At 36.3% G+C, this 18,317-nt stretch overlaps 1 protein-coding gene across 2 annotated transcripts in view; it reads right to left on the bottom strand.

The window, feature by feature from the left end:
• Nucleotides 1-2,369: 2,369 nt before the first annotated feature.
• The window catches only part of LOC136039178 (terminal uridylyltransferase 7-like), a 90,095-nt gene continuing 74,147 nt past the window's right edge, over nt 2,370-18,317 (bottom strand). For both annotated transcript variants that reach the window (XM_065722699.1, XM_065722698.1), the window contains exons 11-14: nt 17,739-17,957; nt 14,956-15,186; nt 12,957-13,274; nt 2,370-3,290 (exon numbers count right to left, since the gene is read on the bottom strand). In XM_065722699.1, the coding sequence (XP_065578771.1) occupies nt 2,496-3,290; nt 12,957-13,274; nt 14,956-15,186; nt 17,739-17,957 (1,563 nt within the window). In that variant the 3' untranslated portion in view covers nt 2,370-2,495. The remainder of the gene's footprint in view (nt 3,291-12,956; nt 13,275-14,955; nt 15,187-17,738; nt 17,958-18,317) is intronic.

Genomic DNA, 18,317 nt, shown 5'->3' with positions numbered 1-18,317 from the left:
CCCTAAAGGCCATAGAATCTTAACGAAAATCACACCATCAGATTCAGCATGTCAGAGAACCTTACTGTTAAAGTTTCAAGCTCCTATCACCAAAAATTGTGGAATTTTTTGCCAGACGCCAGATCACGGATGCGTGTTTATTTGTTTATTTTTTTCCCAAGGGTGATCGCATCGATCCAGTGTTCCTAGAAAGTTGCGAGAGGGCTCATTCTAACGGAAATTAAAAGTTCTAGTGCCCTTTTTAAGTGACCAAAAAACTTGGAGGGCACCTAGGCCCCCTCAAACGCACATTTTTACCCCAAAGTCAACGGATTAAAATTTTGAGATAGCCATTCTGTTTGACTTAGAAAACCTAATAAATGTCTTTGAGGACGACTTAATCCTCCACAGTCCCCGGGGGAGGTGCTGCAAGTTACAAACTTTGACCATTGTATACATATAGTAATGGTCATTACGAAGTGTACAGACGTTTTCAGGGGGACTTTTTCGCGTTGGGGTGGGAGGGGGTTACGTGAGAGGATCCTTCCGTGGAGGAATTAATCATGAGGGAAGAGAATTTCCATGAAGGGAGTACAGGATTTTCTATCACTATTTAAAAAAATGAGAAACTAAATTTTTATTATTTTCTTCTGGAAGTAATGAAAAACATTAATACTTAAAACGAACAAAAAATATTACGGTTATGATGGGGTTCGTGTTTTCCACAATACCTTGCTCTTTACGCTAAGTATTTTTAGTAATTTCAACTGTTTATTCTACGGCCTTTGTTATTCCGGGGTCATTCATTAAGATTTGGGATAAAATTCAAACTTTAGTGCAAAGAGCGAGGTATTGACAAAGGGGGAAACCCCCTCAAATACGTAATAAAAATACACAAATATAGAAATTCGCTACGTAAGTTAATTCGTAAGGTACGTATGTTTATTAATAACCAAAACGTTAGTACAAAAAATAAAAAAATCTTTTGCATTTTCAAGTAGCCAAAAATTGAAGGGCAAATAGGTCCCCTCCCCCACCTTTTTTTTTTATCAAAATCATCCGATCAAAACTATGAGAAAGCTATTTAGCAAAAAAAAATAATATAAAAATTTCGTCTAAATTATTCATGTGCGTTGAGCCAAAATCAAAACGTTCAGAAATTAAAAAAAAAGTTTTTTTTAACTGCAAGTAAGGAGCGACATTAAAACTTAAAAAGAACAGAAATTACTCCATATATGAAAAGATCGTCCCTCCGCAACACCTCGCTCTTTACACTAAAGTTTTTTTTATTGTTTTAAAAAGCACAGTTGTGACAGAGTCAAACTTTAGCGTAAAGAGCGAGGCGTTGCGGAGGGACAACCCCTTTCATATAAGGAATACATTCTGTTCGCTTTATGTCATCTAAGACTTCTACTTATTTTTCCCACCAAGTTTCATCCCGATCCCTCCAATCTAAGCGTTTTGCATGATTTTAGGTTCCCCCCCCCCAATGTCACCCGATCCAGTCGGGATTTAAAATAAGAGCTTTGAGACATGATATGCTTCTAAATATCAAATTTCATTGAGATCCGATCGCCCGTTCATAAGTTAAAAATACTTCATTTTTTCTAATTTTTCAGGATTAACCTCCCCCCCAACTACCCCGAAGAGAGCGGATCCGTTCCGGTTGTGTCAATTATGTATCTAGGATTTGTTCTTATCTTACCCACCAAGTTTCATCCCTATCCTCCACTCTAAGTGTTTTCCAAGATTTTAGGTCTCCCCCTCCCAACTCCCCCCCATTGTCACCAGATCCAGCCGGGGTTTAAAATAATAGCTCTGAGACACGATATCCTTACAAACGTCGAATTTCATTAAGATCTGATCAGCCGTTCGTACGTTAAAAATACTTCATTTTTTTATTTTTTCCGAATTAACTTGGTTGATACCAAGTGCCATAAAAATGGCACTATTCCTTTCAATTTCCAATCAAATGAACGCTTTTTGAAATTCCTTCGATACAAAGATGTGGGCAACTGTGCCAACATCAATATTTACTTAGGTAGCGCTATTGCGCTGCCTGTGATATTGGTGATTTTTGATAATTGGAGACTAAAGATAGGGTGTATGGTGATTTTTGTGATATTGGTGATTTTTGATTAATCGAGACGAAAGGGATAATTATTTTGTATAAAAAGGACGCAGTGAGCCGAGGTCATATCCAGGGATTTGGATCACCCCCCCCCCTCTCGAAATATTTTTCCGACTCGTAAAAACTTAGTAAAAATTGCTAATACCTTTTTGAGTTTTTATTGCAACCACTATCCTCCAAAAAAACTATCTGAAAAATTCAAAATTTAGATAAAAAAAAATAGGAAGCAATGTCTATGAATTTTTAGTCTGAATCGAAATGGATAAAAATTAATTTAATACATCATTATCTTTCGGAACAAAAAAAATCATTTGAATCAAAACAATAAAAACAATCACATTACAACCTTGTTATACAGAAAAAAGAAAATCACTTCCAATTCAAATTAACTTTCACTCGAAGATAGTTCCATCGCATTTTTCTTCCTCCTCCTCCTTCTAGATGGATTACCATTCCTCTGACGGTCATTGGAAACTGAATTGCCTTCACTTAAACTATGTGGCCTCGATTGTGATTTCATCCTTGAGTTTGCTGGCATTTCTGGCTCCCTGTAGTACTTTTTAACAGTTTCAACCGGAAGTTCTGCTGAAGGTTGCGATTTAATTTCCGGGTTTGACGACATGTTTGGCTTCCTATACTGATCTTTGATGGCTTCTCTGTATTTCTGTGAGCGTTCTAGAATTTCAGAATTCTGCTGATTCTCCTCCTGTTTTCTGGCCGCTTCAGCATTTAGAAGAATTCTCTTAGCCACATTTTTTTGGTCACATTTTACGACATTGGCCACATGTGTTTTGTGCAATAATTTCCTTTCCTTAAAATTTTCAGACATGTCTTTTTCTCTTCTGTTCATCTCGCTACTAGTACCTGGACTTGACACATTCCTGGCTGGCGAACTGTGACTGGGTCTTTCGCCAATTTCAGGGTTTCTGGGGGATAAACCATTTCTAACGACCCTGGCTTCACTATTTTGATTCGCACTCACTTTGTCGGCCTCAGAGATCTTCCACAACGATCTGCCTGTCATACTGTATTTTTCTTTTTGTTCCGGTCTTGTTCGTTTCTGGTTTTTCTGAGGACAATCTAGTTTACGGTGATGCAGAGACCCACATATAAAGCAGCTAGGTCGCTCTCTGGGTAGTTGGCATCGCTTCAACATGTAAGAGGCACTCCAGTAGTAATGCTAGAAAAAAATTTCAAGTTAAGATTAATTTATTAATTTATATTAATGTGATATCAACTAATAATTCATAAAATATAAAAAATAAAATACCTAATAGTTTCATAAAATACCATGACTCATTGTCAGTGTGGGGCAAGTTAGCCGGTGGCTAGACGGTAACTGAAGTCGGTAGTAGTACGTCTCTATTTGTGTTTGGAACTCTCAGAGGCACCACCAGAAGATTGTACCGATAACAATTAATCAATTCATTTGTGTTAACAATTAATTAATCTATCACTTCATCGTGGAAGAGACACCCCGGTAGTATTGATAGAACAAAATATTTGTTTTGCGTTGATTTATTCGTTTATACATCAAGTATTTTATGGGAGCCTAACCGCAGACCTTGTTGAAAAAATAACTGAAGAAATGTGGAAATCGGAAGTAATTAAAAACCAGTTAAATTTCGGGTCAATTTGAAAGCGATTTCACACTTATATTATAAAACTGTGAGTGGAGGTTGGGGTATACGAGGATTTATTTCTTCTTTTTTTTTCTAGAGGGTGAAGGGGTCAACATTGCCAGTACACTCTATAATGCTTAAGAATCAAAGAGGGAAGCAGATTTAACAAAGGCTTCTCACAGCAGTTTGTTTGTTAATTTTTTTAGTGTTATTTTATTACCTTACTATATATATATTTTTTTTATTATATTATTTCTTATTTTATCATATACTTAGTATATTATATATGTTTATGTTATTGCAATATTTAGATATCTTACATGCTTCAAGTCTTATATTCTAGAAAAAAAAAATACGTCGCTGGTTTAGACTCCAAAAAATAAGTAGATATATGATTGTACAGTAATTTAAATACGACACAACCAAAGAATTAAAAAAAAATGGAAAAACACATCTTACAAAATACATCGAACCAATTTTTTTTTACGATTTTTACATGTGCAATATGCGCGATGTGCGAAACACGTGTCATATTTACACGTGCGATATATGCGGCGAATATGCGCTATTTTCGCGATATGCGATATTTTTGTGCGATTTTGTGCAAAATGATAAAAGTTGCTCAGGAAAATTCACAAATAGCTGTACGAATCCATCTTCGAATCACCTCCGAATCCGTGTTCAGACACTTGGAGCTCTTGGCAAAAATTTTTGGAGTATCACGTTTTCAGCAATTACATATTATTGTTAAACCTTTGGCCCTATTTATCAGAAAAATGCCCCTTTTTAAATTTAACTCATTTTACCTCCAATGTTTAAACTCTGGACCGATCTGTTACCACACGTCGTCCTGAAAGAATTCCTAATTAATTCAAACAAAATAGTGTAGAAGGCTATGATTCATACATCTCCAAAGGATGGTGTGTAATTTTAATTTCGACCCAGCCATTGAAATGAGGTTCAGAGCAGGGCACACAAAGGCGCGTTCAAAAGTGTCTTCATTAATTGTAAGAGTTTTTGTGGGCAGTTCTTGTGATGAAATTGAAGTGAATACTAAAATTTCTTTATTTTATACCCTTGACATTTTGATTAGCCTAGGTGGGGTTTGAAGCCTAGAAAGAGGCTGAGATTAGAGTAGCTTGGTATGGGAAGAGACTTTCCCGAGGAAAAGAAAGAGCATTGGAAAGTTTAATGCTTATGGCGCCTGGGGCCAAGTAGCGTGGAACTTCATACCACAGGGAAAGTACGCTTGTCAGACGGTTATGGAAACCTTCAAAGACGAGACATGAAGAAATCCAGGGTGCGGGGAGTTACCCCGGCCCATTGAGGTACCACCAGCTTACTATGGCGACAATAGAGTTCCCCCAATGCCGGTGGAGGTGTGGAATGGACCCCCCTCCCCACCTACAACTATAAACAATGATTTTGTGAAATTTCGGTATTAAACAGAAACGAACCACTGATTAACTAAAATTATTGCTAAAATCAAATTTTGAATCAACGTAGGCGAGTCCCTCGCTTTAAAGGACACAGTTGTCATCTGCGAGTAGGATCGCAAGACAATTTTAATCCTATAGGAATCTCGGAAGCTCATTAGTCAAACAGAGGTATGAGCTGTAAGTAAGTAGCGACTCGGCCCAATACTAATCAACACTCTATAAGCTGATTTTAATTATATAAAATTCATTAAATTGAATACTGCCCATCAAAGGCTACGAAACTAAGATACTTTGCCTGATTTTCCCTTAATACCCTGAAAAGTCCATCGATCTTAACAAAAATTTCAACACCTCATTCATCATTCCAAATACCTCTACTGTAGAGGTTTCGAATTTCTATCTACAAAATTGTGGAATTCTGTATTATTTTAAACAACTGTGTTTGGTAAAAAAAAAAAACACAGTTGTAAATTTTAAGTGAAATGAAGAAATATAGCTACAACAAGCACATGAATATCCAGGGTGTTATAATATATGATATTATATTATATTATACTAGCTGTTGGGGTGGCGCTTCGCGCCACCCCAACACCTAGTTGGTGGGGCGCTTCGCGCCCCCCCCCAAGCCCCCCCGCGCGCGTAAGTCGTTACGCGCCATATTAGTTATGCGCCATTGTAGTTGTGTCCCTGTGTCCCACCTGTGAATATAGATAGATTTATATATGTGTTTCAAACTACGTAAAAATTGCGAATAAACAACATTCTTGGCTTTCCCATTGTCTGTGCATATACAAAGCCGTATGTACTAATAATGACGTCATATGCAAACGCTCTTTTTACAAACAAACAAACATGCATCCACACAACTCGTTTTTATATAGATAGATAGATAGATAGATACAATACAAATTAACTGCGTAAAACTTGCGAATATACAACATTCTTCGCTGTCCAATTGTCGCTGCATATAAATACATTGTCAGGTTTACCGACCCTCGAACATGCAACGTACAATTGTCCATGGGAAAAACAATCAGTATTAAGATCTATACCACATTTTTCTAATGATTGACCTTGAGCTTTGTTAATGGTGATTGCAAATACTAATCGAATTGGGAATTGCAATCTTTTAAATTGAAAAAGCAGATCCGTTGGAATCATGGGAATGCGAGGAATAAGAACAGCCTCACCCTCATAAGGCCCTGTCAAGATTGTGGCCTCTATTAGGTTTTCCATTGTTTTTTTTACGGCAAGTCGCGTGCCATTGCAAAGCTTTGGTGGGTTGATATTTCTTAAAAGTATTATTGGTACGCCTATTTTCAGTTGTAGCACGTGTGGTGGAAACCCTGAAGGATCTATGGAATTTAAAAATTCAGATGGATAATTAACCGCTTCATTTGGTTCCAAAACTGTGTCAACTGACTTGTAAAGGACTGCCTGGTCTCAAATCTTGGTCAAAACAATATTGTTGATTTCGTGGACGTCTATATTTTTGGGTGCGAGAATCGCTCTTTCACTTAGCCATTTATTATTTTTATAATTTCTTAGAATATTCGGAAATACTTTTTCAATCAATTCATTTTTGGACGTCACTAAATTACAGAAATCAGCAGGTAGTTGTATACGTCCTGAAATTAAGTCTACCGTTTGACCAGAGTCATCGTTTTGCAATCGGACACGCATATTTGTAGTTAATTTTAATATTTTTACGTGTGCCCATAAATTAGAATTTTTTAGGCAAGCATTCATTTCGTCTGCAGGAGTTAAACTACGTAAAAATTGCGAATATACAACATTCTTGGCTTTCCCATTGTCTCTGCATATACAAAGCCGTATGTACTAATAATGACATCATATGCAAACACTCTTTTTACAAACAAACAAACATGCATACACACAACTCGTTTTTATATAGATAGATAGATAGATAGATACAATACAAATTAACTGCGTAAAACTTGCGAATATACAACATTCTTCGCTGTCCAATTGTCGCTGCATATAAATAGATTGTCAGGTTTACCGACCCTCGAACATGCAACGTACAATTGTCCATGGGAAAAACAATCAGTATTAAGATCTATACCACATTTTTCTAATGATTGACCTTGAGCTTTGTTAATGGTGATTGCAAATGCTAATCAAATTGGGAATTGCAATCTTTTAAATTGAAAAGGCAGATCCGTTGGAATCATGGGAATGCGAGGAATAAGAGCAGCCTCACCCTCAAAAGGCCCTGTCAAGATTGTGGCCTCTATTAGGTTTTCCATTGTTTTTTTTTACGGCAAGTCGAGTGCCATTGCAAAGCTTTGGTGGGTTTATATTTCTTAAAAGTATTATTGGTACGCCTATTTTTAGTTGTAGCACGTGTGGTGGAAACCCTGAAAGATCTATGGAATTTAAAAATTCAGATGGATAATTAACCGCTTCATTTGGTTCCAAAACTGTGTCGACTGACTAGTAAAGGACTGCCTGGTCTCGAATCTTGGTCAAAACAATATTGTTGATTTCATGGACGTCTATATTTTTGGGTGCGAGAATCGCTCTTTCACTTAGCCATTTATTATTTTTATAATTTTTTAGAATATTCGGAAATACTTTTCCAATCAATTCATTTTTGGACGTCACTAAATTACAGAAATTAGCAGGTAGTTGTATACGTCCTGAAATTGAGTCTACTGGGAGCTTTCCGTTTCCAATTGTCAGCAATTGATCTGAAAATGTTTGACCAGAGTCATCGTTTTGCAATCGGACACGCATATTTGTAGTTAATTTTAATATTTTTACGTGTCCCCATAAATTAGAATTTTTCAGGCAAGCATTCATTCGTCTTCAATGGCTCTGGTGGTGCAGCCAATAGAGGAAGTTTAACTTTTCCTGAGGCGCAACACATTCCCATTGTTTCACCATTGAATTTCAAGGCCTTGCAATAGGGACAAATTTTAGACATTGTCCCGATTTGAACACATCTACTCAAGCTATAATCATCGACTGGGTTGTACCTGAATGCCAGGCGATAACTTTCAGGTTGCTCTGATTCCTCGGCACGCTTTCTTTTCTTACTTTCTCTATCAGCAGCAAGCCTGATTTCTTGCTGTTCTTGTGATTCCTCGGCACGCTTTCTTTTCTTACTTTCTCTATCAGCAGCAAGCCTGATTTCTTGCTGTTCTTGTAATTCCTCGGCACGCCTTCTTTTTTCACTTTCTCTTTTAGCAGCAAGTCTGCTTCCGCGTTGCTCTGGTAGTTCCTCGGCACGCTTTCTGTTCTTTTTTTCTCTATCAGCCTCAAGCCTGTTTCCTTGCTGTTCTTTTGATTCCTCGGCACGCTTTCTGTTCTTTCTTTCTCTATCAGCCTCAAGCCTGTTTCCTTGCTGTTCTTTTGATTCCTCGGCACGCTTTCTGTTCTTTCTTTCTCTATCAGCCTCAAGCCTGTTTCCTTGCTGTTCTTTTGATTCCTCGGCACGCTTTCTTTTCTGACTTTCTCTATCAGCAGCAAGTTTTTTGGCATAGACTCTTTGAGCATCTTCATCGGCTTTTGCCATGGTAAGTTCATCAGTCATTGTAAACTTAAACATTAATAGATTTCTACGTGAACATATGTCTTAAATATCTTGAATGACGTCACCGTCAAAGCAAAAATGACGACAACTAATTTCATGACGTCAGTCAACACAGAAACATGACGTCACCTGATCCACAGACAGACAACTTATTTTTATATATATAGATTACTAGCTGTTGGGGTGGCGCTTCGCGCCACCCTAACACCTAGTTGGTGGGGCGCTTCGCGCCCCCCCAAGCCCCCCCGCGCGCGTAAGTCGTTACGCGCCATATTAGTTATGCGCCATTGTAGTTGTGTCCCTGTGTCCCACCTGTGAATATAGATAGATTTATATATGTGTTTCAAACTACGTAAAAATTGCGAATAAACAACATTCTTGGCTTTCCCATTGTCTGTGCATATACAAAGCCGTATGTACTAATAATGACGTCATATGCAAACGCTCTTTTTACAAACAAACAAACATGCATCCACACAACTCGTTTTTATATAGATAGATAGATAGATAGATACAATACAAATTAACTGCGTAAAACTTGCGAATATACAACATTCTTCGCTGTCCAATTGTCGCTGCATATAAATACATTGTCAGGTTTACCGACCCTCGAACATGCAACGTACAATTGTCCATGGGAAAAACAATCAGTATTAAGATCTATACCACATTTTTCTAATGATTGACCTTGAGCTTTGTTAATGGTGATTGCAAATACTAATCGAATTGGGAATTGCAATCTTTTAAATTGAAAAAGCAGATCCGTTGGAATCATGGGAATGCGAGGAATAAGAACAGCCTCACCCTCATAAGGCCCTGTCAAGATTGTGGCCTCTATTAGGTTTTCCATTGTTTTTTTTTACGGCAAGTCGCGTGCCATTGCAAACCTTTGGTGGGTTGATATTTCTTAAAAGTATTATTGGTACGCCTATTTTTAGTTGTAGCACGTGTGGTGGAAACCCTGAAGGATCTATGGAATTTAAAAATTCAGATGGATAATTAACCGCTTCATTTGGTTCCAAAACTGTGTCGACTGACTTGTAAAGGACTGCCTGGTCTCGAATCTTGGTCAAAACAATATTGTTGATTTCGTGGACGTCTATATTTTTGGGTGCGAGAATCGCTCTTTCACTTAGCCATTTATTATTTTTATAATTTTTTAGAATATTCGGAAATACTTTTTCAATCAATTCATTTTTGGACGTCACTAAATTACAGAAATCAGCAGGTAGTTGTATACGTCCTGAAATTGAGTCTACTGTTTGACCAGAGTCATCGTTTTGCAATCGGACACGCATATTTGTAGTTAATTTTAATATTTTTACGTGTGCCCATAAATTAGAATTTTTTAGGCAAGCATTCATTTCGTCTGCAGGAGTTAAACTACGTAAAAATTGCGAATATACAACATTCTTGGCTTTCCCATTGTCTCTGCATATACAAAGCCGTATGTACTAATAATGACATCATATGCAAACGCTCTTTTTACAAACAAACAAACATGCATACACACAACTCGTTTTTATATAGATAGATAGATAGATAGATACAATACAAATTAACTGCGTAAAACTTGCGAATATACAACATTCTTCGCTGTCCAATTGTCGCTGCATATAAATAGATTGTCAGGTTTACCGACCCTCGAACATGCAACGTACAATTGTCCATGGGAAAAACAATCAGTATTAAGATCTATACCACATTTTTCTAATGATTGACCTTGAGCTTTGTTAATGGTGATTGCAAATGCTAATCGAATTGGGAATTGCAATCTTTTAAATTGAAAAGGCAGATCCGTTGGAATCATGGGAATGCGAGGAATAAGAACAGCCTCACCCTCAAAAGGCTCTGTCAAGATTGTGGCCTCTATTAGGTTTTCCTTTGTTTTTTTGAGGAATAAGAACAGCCTCACCCTCAAAAGGCCCTGTCAAGATTGTGGCCTCTATTAGGTTTTCCATTGTTTTTTTACGGCAAGTCGAGTGCCATTGCAAAGCTTTGGTGGGTTTATATTTCTTAAAAGTATTATTGGTACGCCTATTTTTAGTTGTAGCACGTGTGGTGGAAACCCTGAAAGATCTATGGAATTTAAAAATTCAGATGGATAATTAACCGCTTCATTTGGTTCCAAAACTGTGTCGACTGACTTGTAAAGGACTGCCTGGTCTCGAATCTTGGTCAAAACAATATTGTTGATTTCGTGGACGTCTTTATTTTTGGGTGCGAGAATCGCTCTTTCACTTAGCCATTTATTATTTTTATAATTTTTTAGAATATTCGGAAATACTTTTTCAATCAATTCATTTTTGGACGTCACTAAATTACAGAAATCAGCAGGTAGTTGTATACGTCCTGAAATTGAGTCTACTGGGAGCTTTCCGTTTCCAATTGTCAGCAATTGATCTGAAAATGTTTGACCAGAGTCATCGTTTTGCAATCGGACACGCATATTTGTAGTTAATTTTAATATTTTTACGTGTGCCCATAAATTAGAATTTTTCAGGCAAGCATTCATTCGTCTTCAATGGCTCTGTGGTGCAGCCAATAGAGGAAGTTTAACTTTTCCTGAGGCGCAACACATTCCCATTGTTTCACCATTGAATTTCAAGGCCTTGCAATAGGGACAAATTTTAAACATTGTCCCGATTTGAACACATCTACTCAAGCTATAATCATCGACTGGGTTGTACCTGAATGCCAGGCGATAACTTTCAGGTTGCTCTGATTCCTCGGCACGCTTTCTTTTCTTACTTTCTCTATCAGCAGCAAGCCTGATTTCTTGCTGTTCTTGTGATTCCTCGGCACGCTTTCTTTTCTTACTTTCTCTATCAGCAGCAAGCCTGATTTCTTGCTGTTCTTGTAATTCCTCGGCACGCCTTCTTTTTTCACTTTCTCTTTTAGCAACAAGTATGCTTCCGCGTTGCTCTGGTAGTTCCTCGGCATGCTTTCTGTTCTTTTTTTCTCTATCAGCCTCAAGCCTGTTTCCTTGCTGTTCTTTTGATTCCTCAGCACGCTTTCTGTTCTTTCTTTCTCTATCAGCCTCAAGCCTGTTTCCTTGCTGTTCTTTTGATTCCTCGGCACGCTTTCTGTTCTTTCTTTCTCTATCAGCCTCAAGCCTGTTTCCTTGCTGTTCTTTTGATTCCTCGGCACGCTTTCTTTTCTGACTTTCTCTATCAGCAGCAAGTTTTTTGGCATAGACTCTTTGAGCATCTTCATCGGCTTTTGCCATGGTAAGTTCATCAGTCATTGTAAACTTAAACATTAATAGATTTCTACGTGAACATATGTCTTAAATATCTTGAATGACGTCACCGTCAAAGCAAAAATGACGACAACTAATTTCATGACGTCAGTCAACACAGAAACATGACGTCACCTGATCCACAGACAGACACACAGACAGACAACTTATTTTTATATATATATATAGATAGATAGATATATTATATTATAGATATATATATTATATTATATTATATGATCCAGGAAGCTAACTTCTATCTACAGTGTTAACTGATCTTCCAGATAAGACTTATTTGATGGAAGGAAATTGAAGGATTTGAAATCCTAGGAGAGCTTCGTTTTTAGAAAACAAAATGTCAGTTACGATTTCTACCTGCTTAAGTGAAATTAAAATGAAATACAGTTGTGAATGAATAGTAAGAGAAATGAAGAAATCTAGCAAGAACAAGCATTTCTCTAGAATGTTAATTGATCCTCCAGATAAGACTTATTTGATGGAAGGAAATTGAAGGATTTGAAATCCTAGGAGAGCTTCGTTTTTAGAAAACAAAATGTCAGTTACGATTTCTACCTGCTTAAGTGAAATTAAAATAAAATACAGTTGTGAATGAATAGTAAGAGAAACGAAGAAGCAAGAACAAGCATTTCTCCAGGATGTTAATTGATCCTCCAGATAAGACTTATTTGATGGAAGGAAATTGAAGGATTTGAAATCCTAGGAGAGCTTCGTTTTTAGAAAACAAAATGTCAGTTACGATTTCTACCTGCTTAAGTGAAATTAAAATGAAATACAGTTGTGAATGAATAGTAAGAGAAACGAAGAAGCAAGAACAAGCATTTCTCCAGGATGTTAATTGATCCTCCAGCAACAAGTGATCTGATAGAAGTAAGTTATAGGATACAAAGTCCTAGGATAGAGCTTCGTTTTTAGGGAAAAAAAAATCAGTTACGCCCTTTAAGCGTAAGAGCAACAATTTGCTTACCATCCATGATGAACAATTTGCTGGTATAAGTTTCGGTGGCATTCCAAAGTGTTCTCTTGCTTCAATGAAAACCGTTTTGATAAAAGTGGCCATCTTCACTGTCAAGCCACCACTCAAATTATGAGCCAAATTAAAAGGGTCTTCGATACACATCTCTTTGCCTGTCCAGCCTTTATCCATTTTCGCTAGCGGTTCTAGCGACCGAATTGATACGACGAAATTCGACCAATCGAACTTTTCTGCGTAAAAGCTTAAAAAATTAATCCAATGGACTGCTAATGGATCTCTGTTCATTCCCAAGTGACGCCAAACGTTTTGCTAAAAAAATATAACAGTAAAAAGTAAGTTATTTGAAAGCACCAAGGATAACGAAATAGAAACATTTTTGCTCTTTGACTAATGTCAGGTTTATTCTAACCACAAAACAGCAACTTTCTAAAAAAAAATTGATTACTTCGAAATTATTAATTTTTTGGGGAAATACCACATCTTTGTCAACGCTGCCACGTTGAACCATAAAAATAAGCAAACAAAACGAATTAGTTAAATCTGACAACCATTTCCGGTCTCTAAAATTTATACACTAACAATACGATGATTCTCAAATGAGAATCATCGTATTAAAGCTGCACCTTCTTGAGTTGATTGGTACCATATACCTTATTTTTGCCCGTTTTTTACCCAAGTTTCTTTCCTTTTTATTTGGCACCGTTACTACCAAAAACATAAAGCTGCATATAGAGACCTATCCACGTAGTGCACATAGTCCTTTTCCCCGGAAACTTGATCAGGAATTTTTTTTTCTTAAGCACAAGAAACATTCGAACTGGGTCAACTTTTAGTTATGATAAACTTTGTTCATTTTCATCACTGACAATTATGCATTGTATAAGTTCGAATATAGCTCGAATAGCAAATAGAGAAAAAGCAAATACAAGTAGCACAATGACATTAGTCCGTCATAGCAGGTATCCAAGACCAGTTGTAAAAAAAAGAAATGAAATAAAAATATTAAAAAAGATGATACGACAAAAAAGTAAAAAATATAGCAAAACAAAAATGGGGGAAAAAATAAATAGCAGTGGCTTCATTAACATTGGTTCATAAAACCATGCATTCAAGACCAGGTTTAAAAGAGGAAATAAAACATAAAAAGCAAAATTAAGAAGCGTCAAAACGTCAATAAATAAAATAAAAATAAAGAAAAGGTAAATAGTATTGGGCTTCATTTACGTTGATTCATTAAACCCAGCATTCAATACAAAAAGTTAAAAAGATGGTGATAAAAGATATATTAAAAAAATTGGAAAAAAGTAAATAGAAGTGGTTTCATTGACGTTGGATCGTAAAACCAGGCATTCCAGACCAGGTATAAAAGAGAAAATATATATATAAAAAAAATACGAAGCGACAAAAAGCTAAAAAAAAATATGAAAAAAGTAAATAGCAGTAATTTCATTGACGTTAAGACACCACAACCAGAAATATTGAAAATGAATTCAACAATGAATTCATTGACGTACAACCAGAAATAAAAGAGAAACTGAATTTAAAAAAAAAGTTAAACAGAAAAAGTGATAAAGGTGAAAAAATAGAGAAAAAAGTAAATGCAAGTGGCTTCTTTGACACTGATTCATTAAACCAGGTATTCAAGACATGGTGTAGTAAAAGAAATAAAAAATAACTTGAGAAAAAGTAAATACTAGTGGCTTCATTGGTGTCGGTTCATAAAACCAGGAATTGAACCAGGTATTATTAAAGCATAATTAAATACCAAGTATAATTAAACCAGGTATTCAAGACTTGGTATAATAAAAGAAATAAAAAATAAATTGAGAAAAAAGTAAATACTAGTGGCTTCATTGGTATCGGTTAATAAAACCAGGTATTGAACCAGGTATTATTAAAGTATAATTAAATACCAGGTATCATTAAACCAGGCATTCAAGACCTGGTATAATAAAAGAAATAAAAAATAAATTGAGAAAAAAGTAAATACTAGTGGCTTCATTGGTGTCGGTTCATAAAACCAGGTATTCCATCCTTCGGTAATTCTTTGTGGTTGCGCTGTACCCTCATACATCTCTTGAAGGTTTGGTATTAAAGGAGGCGTACATCTCTGAGCATAGTAAAGTACCATCTGAATGAACGCATATGAAGATAAGGAACCCTTCGAAGCATCTCCGATATCACATACCTTTGCCAATGCTTTACTAAGGTAGCCAAGGTACTAAAAAAAATCATATTAAAAATGGTCAGCTACATACCTTTGTCAATAGTAATAGTAAGATAGGCAAGGTACTGAAAAAGACATTTATAAAAAGGATCAGCTATATAACTTGGCCAATGATATATTAGAGTCATCGAGGCACTAAATACAATCATATATCAGAAATTGTCTGCCCGTTCGATCATCTTCTCCCTCCCCTCTATTTATATTTATCTATTTATTTATTCATCCAAAAGCTTGTAAGCTATAACATACAAAATGACAATCAAAAAATGGCTTAAAAATGTGTACTTAGAACAGATATATCTACTTAAAAAATAAAAAGCCATATGTTGACTATATGTACTTATAAAAGAAATAAAAAAAACACTGTAAGAAATATAAATTACAAAGAGAGTAAATAGTTTCAATAAATAGATAGAAAACGTCTTCTACAAGGATCTGCTAAAAATCCGCTGACATTACTCCAGAAAACCCAAAACAGGGCTTTAAGAACTGTAGCCCCTAATTAGACACATTACAATCTCTGAGATGAGAGATTTTGAGGAAACGTCTAAGACTGTTATTAATTTAAATCCACTATCCTACTTCTAAAGAGCTATATCAAGCAATATAGAAAAGGATAAAATAGTTTGAGACAATTCGAATATGAATGGCGATTTATTTTTTAGAACGAATTGATGGCAGTACTGAAAAGAATTAAAATAATAACGCCCCAGGTGCAGACAGCGTCGTAAATGAGTTATTTAAATGCGGTGGTTGTGAGGCAAGGGGTAAGTCACCAAATAAAACCCCCTAGTTAGGGTGCTGATTAATTTTAAATTAACTCCTCTATAAGAAAGATGATAAGAGTGAGTATGGTAATTATAGAGGGCATTAGCTGTTTCTGTAGGAAGCACTTAGTATGATGATACTGTTTAGGCTTGGAGGTGTTGTAGATAAAGTTTAAGAGAAGAACAGGAAGAGTTTTAGGAAGAGTTGAGAACACGTCGAACAAGTTATCGGTCTTAAATCAATAACTGAGAAGTGTCTGAGTCATCAGGCGCCTTTAGTCCTCGATTTTATAGATTATGAGCAAGCGTATGACCAGCTGATTGAAGAGCTTTAGCAAAGGTTCTATCCTTGTGTGGTCTACCAGATTAAATACATTGGAGTGATTAGTGCCAAATAAGAGAATAGTATTGCTGCAGTTAAGGTAGGAAATAAGGTTAGAAGTTGTTTTCAAATTAAATCAGGAGTTAAGCAGGGTTGCGTTCTATCCTCAGTTATATGGGTCATTTTGATGGAATAAACAAAAAAGTAAAGGATGCGGCACTAGACCCTTAAGGTCCAAACCAGCGGTTCTGATCTCCGTCTCAAGGCCCTTCAGCCAGGAAGTACAATGGGGGGATGAGGACCAGCCATCCTGTGCTTTTGCACATTCTGTTCATTTTAATGGGCTAAGTCCAAAAGAGCAAAGGAAAGGCAATGGGAAAACACGGAATCAATTGGGAAAGCAAAATTTTCTAAGACTTAGATTATGCTGATGAGTTGAGCGTCCTAGATGAAAATGCCGGGAAAAATGGATAAACTTCTAGATGTTTAGCTAGTTCAGGAATAGATTTGAAAATTAATGTTAATTAATTTATGTTTTTATTGAGAGTTTTAATAATAAGAGCAAAAATACCCAAAAAAATGAGAAGAAAAATGCATATATATCTGAAATATAAAAGATTTAAACACATGAACTTCACGATCTAAATTAGCATAACTTCACAACTACTGCTACAACCAACGAAACTTAACATAGCACCAAGCCGCCTGAGACCATTAGAGCTGCAAAGGCTTCTCCTCCATCTCAATCAATTCAAAGCCTTACTCTTTACACACTCCCAGGAAGTTACCATTTGCCTTAAATCTTTCCTTAGTATATCCTCCATCCCTAACAGAAGACGACCTACTTTCCTTTTAGCCCTAGAGGGTTGGGTGAAAAAAGTAATGTCATCCTCATCCACAGAACGCTCCCTTTCTCTCATTATAGCCCAAGAAAGCGGGATTAAACCAGACTTTTCGTAGAGAATATTGTTTGAAATACAGTCAGTCAGTCGGGTAACCGAAACAATCCGTAGGTAATTTCCCTGGAAAAAACCTAGCAAATCTTCCTCCGTTTTTTGGAGCGCTCATGTTTCAGAACCATATTTGACCACTGTCATCATTGTAGCTTCCTATCTTACCTGTTCTTCCAAACTTGTCAACCACGAAAAAACACCCTTGGCCTAGTTGGTCTATCCAAAAACATTCTTGGCCTACTTGGTCTATCCAAAAAAACAATCTTGGCCTTCTTAGTCTATCCAAAAACACCCTATCCTATTCTTGACTTACTTGGTCTATCAAAAAAAAAAAAAATCTTGGCCTACATGGTCTATCCAAAAACACCCTATCCTACTTTTAACGTCTTCACTCCATCCACCGTTTTTACTAATAATAATACGAAGGTGCTGCAGTGATGAGCAAAAATCATAAGAAATAAAAAGAAAATGCTTAAAAATCGATAGTAAAACAAACGTAAATACCTGAACCCTCTGATCTATGTAAGCGTAAGTGTACAACAAGCGGGTATTATGAACTGCAAGCACATTATACACCGAAATATCCATTTCTAGATCCCCGGGCACATAATATCCTTTGACAATCGGGACTTTAGCAGTAACAATGGGATGTATGCTACTGAAATTCGGATTTCGCATCAAATGACCAGCAAGTTGGTAGACAATTTTTACAGCATCTATTCCCTACAATAGAAGCAGATTACCAAATGCAAATAGCGGGTAAAAGTTACATATATAGGTCATTAGACAATTTTTATTGCATCTCTACCCTATAATAGAAACAGATTAGGAAATGCAGATAGCTGGTATATGTCGGGTATACAAGTTGGTACAAAATTTTATACCATTTACTCCATAAAATAGAAGCAGATTTTCAAACATGGATATAGCGAGTATATTGATGTATAAGTTGGAAGACTATTTTTACAGCAAGTATTCCCTGCAGCAGAGGGCCATTGCCAAATACATATAACTGTAGACAATTTTCAAAGCATCTACTCCCTATAATAGAAGGCATCTATTCCTTACAATAGAAGCAAGATT

This window comes from Artemia franciscana, chromosome 19 (genome assembly GCF_032884065.1).
Source record: "Artemia franciscana chromosome 19, ASM3288406v1, whole genome shotgun sequence".
NCBI classification, from domain to species: domain Eukaryota; kingdom Metazoa; phylum Arthropoda; class Branchiopoda; order Anostraca; family Artemiidae; genus Artemia; species Artemia franciscana.
The sequence above is the reverse complement of the archived record's forward strand: the minus strand, read 5'-3'. Positions and strand labels throughout refer to the sequence as shown.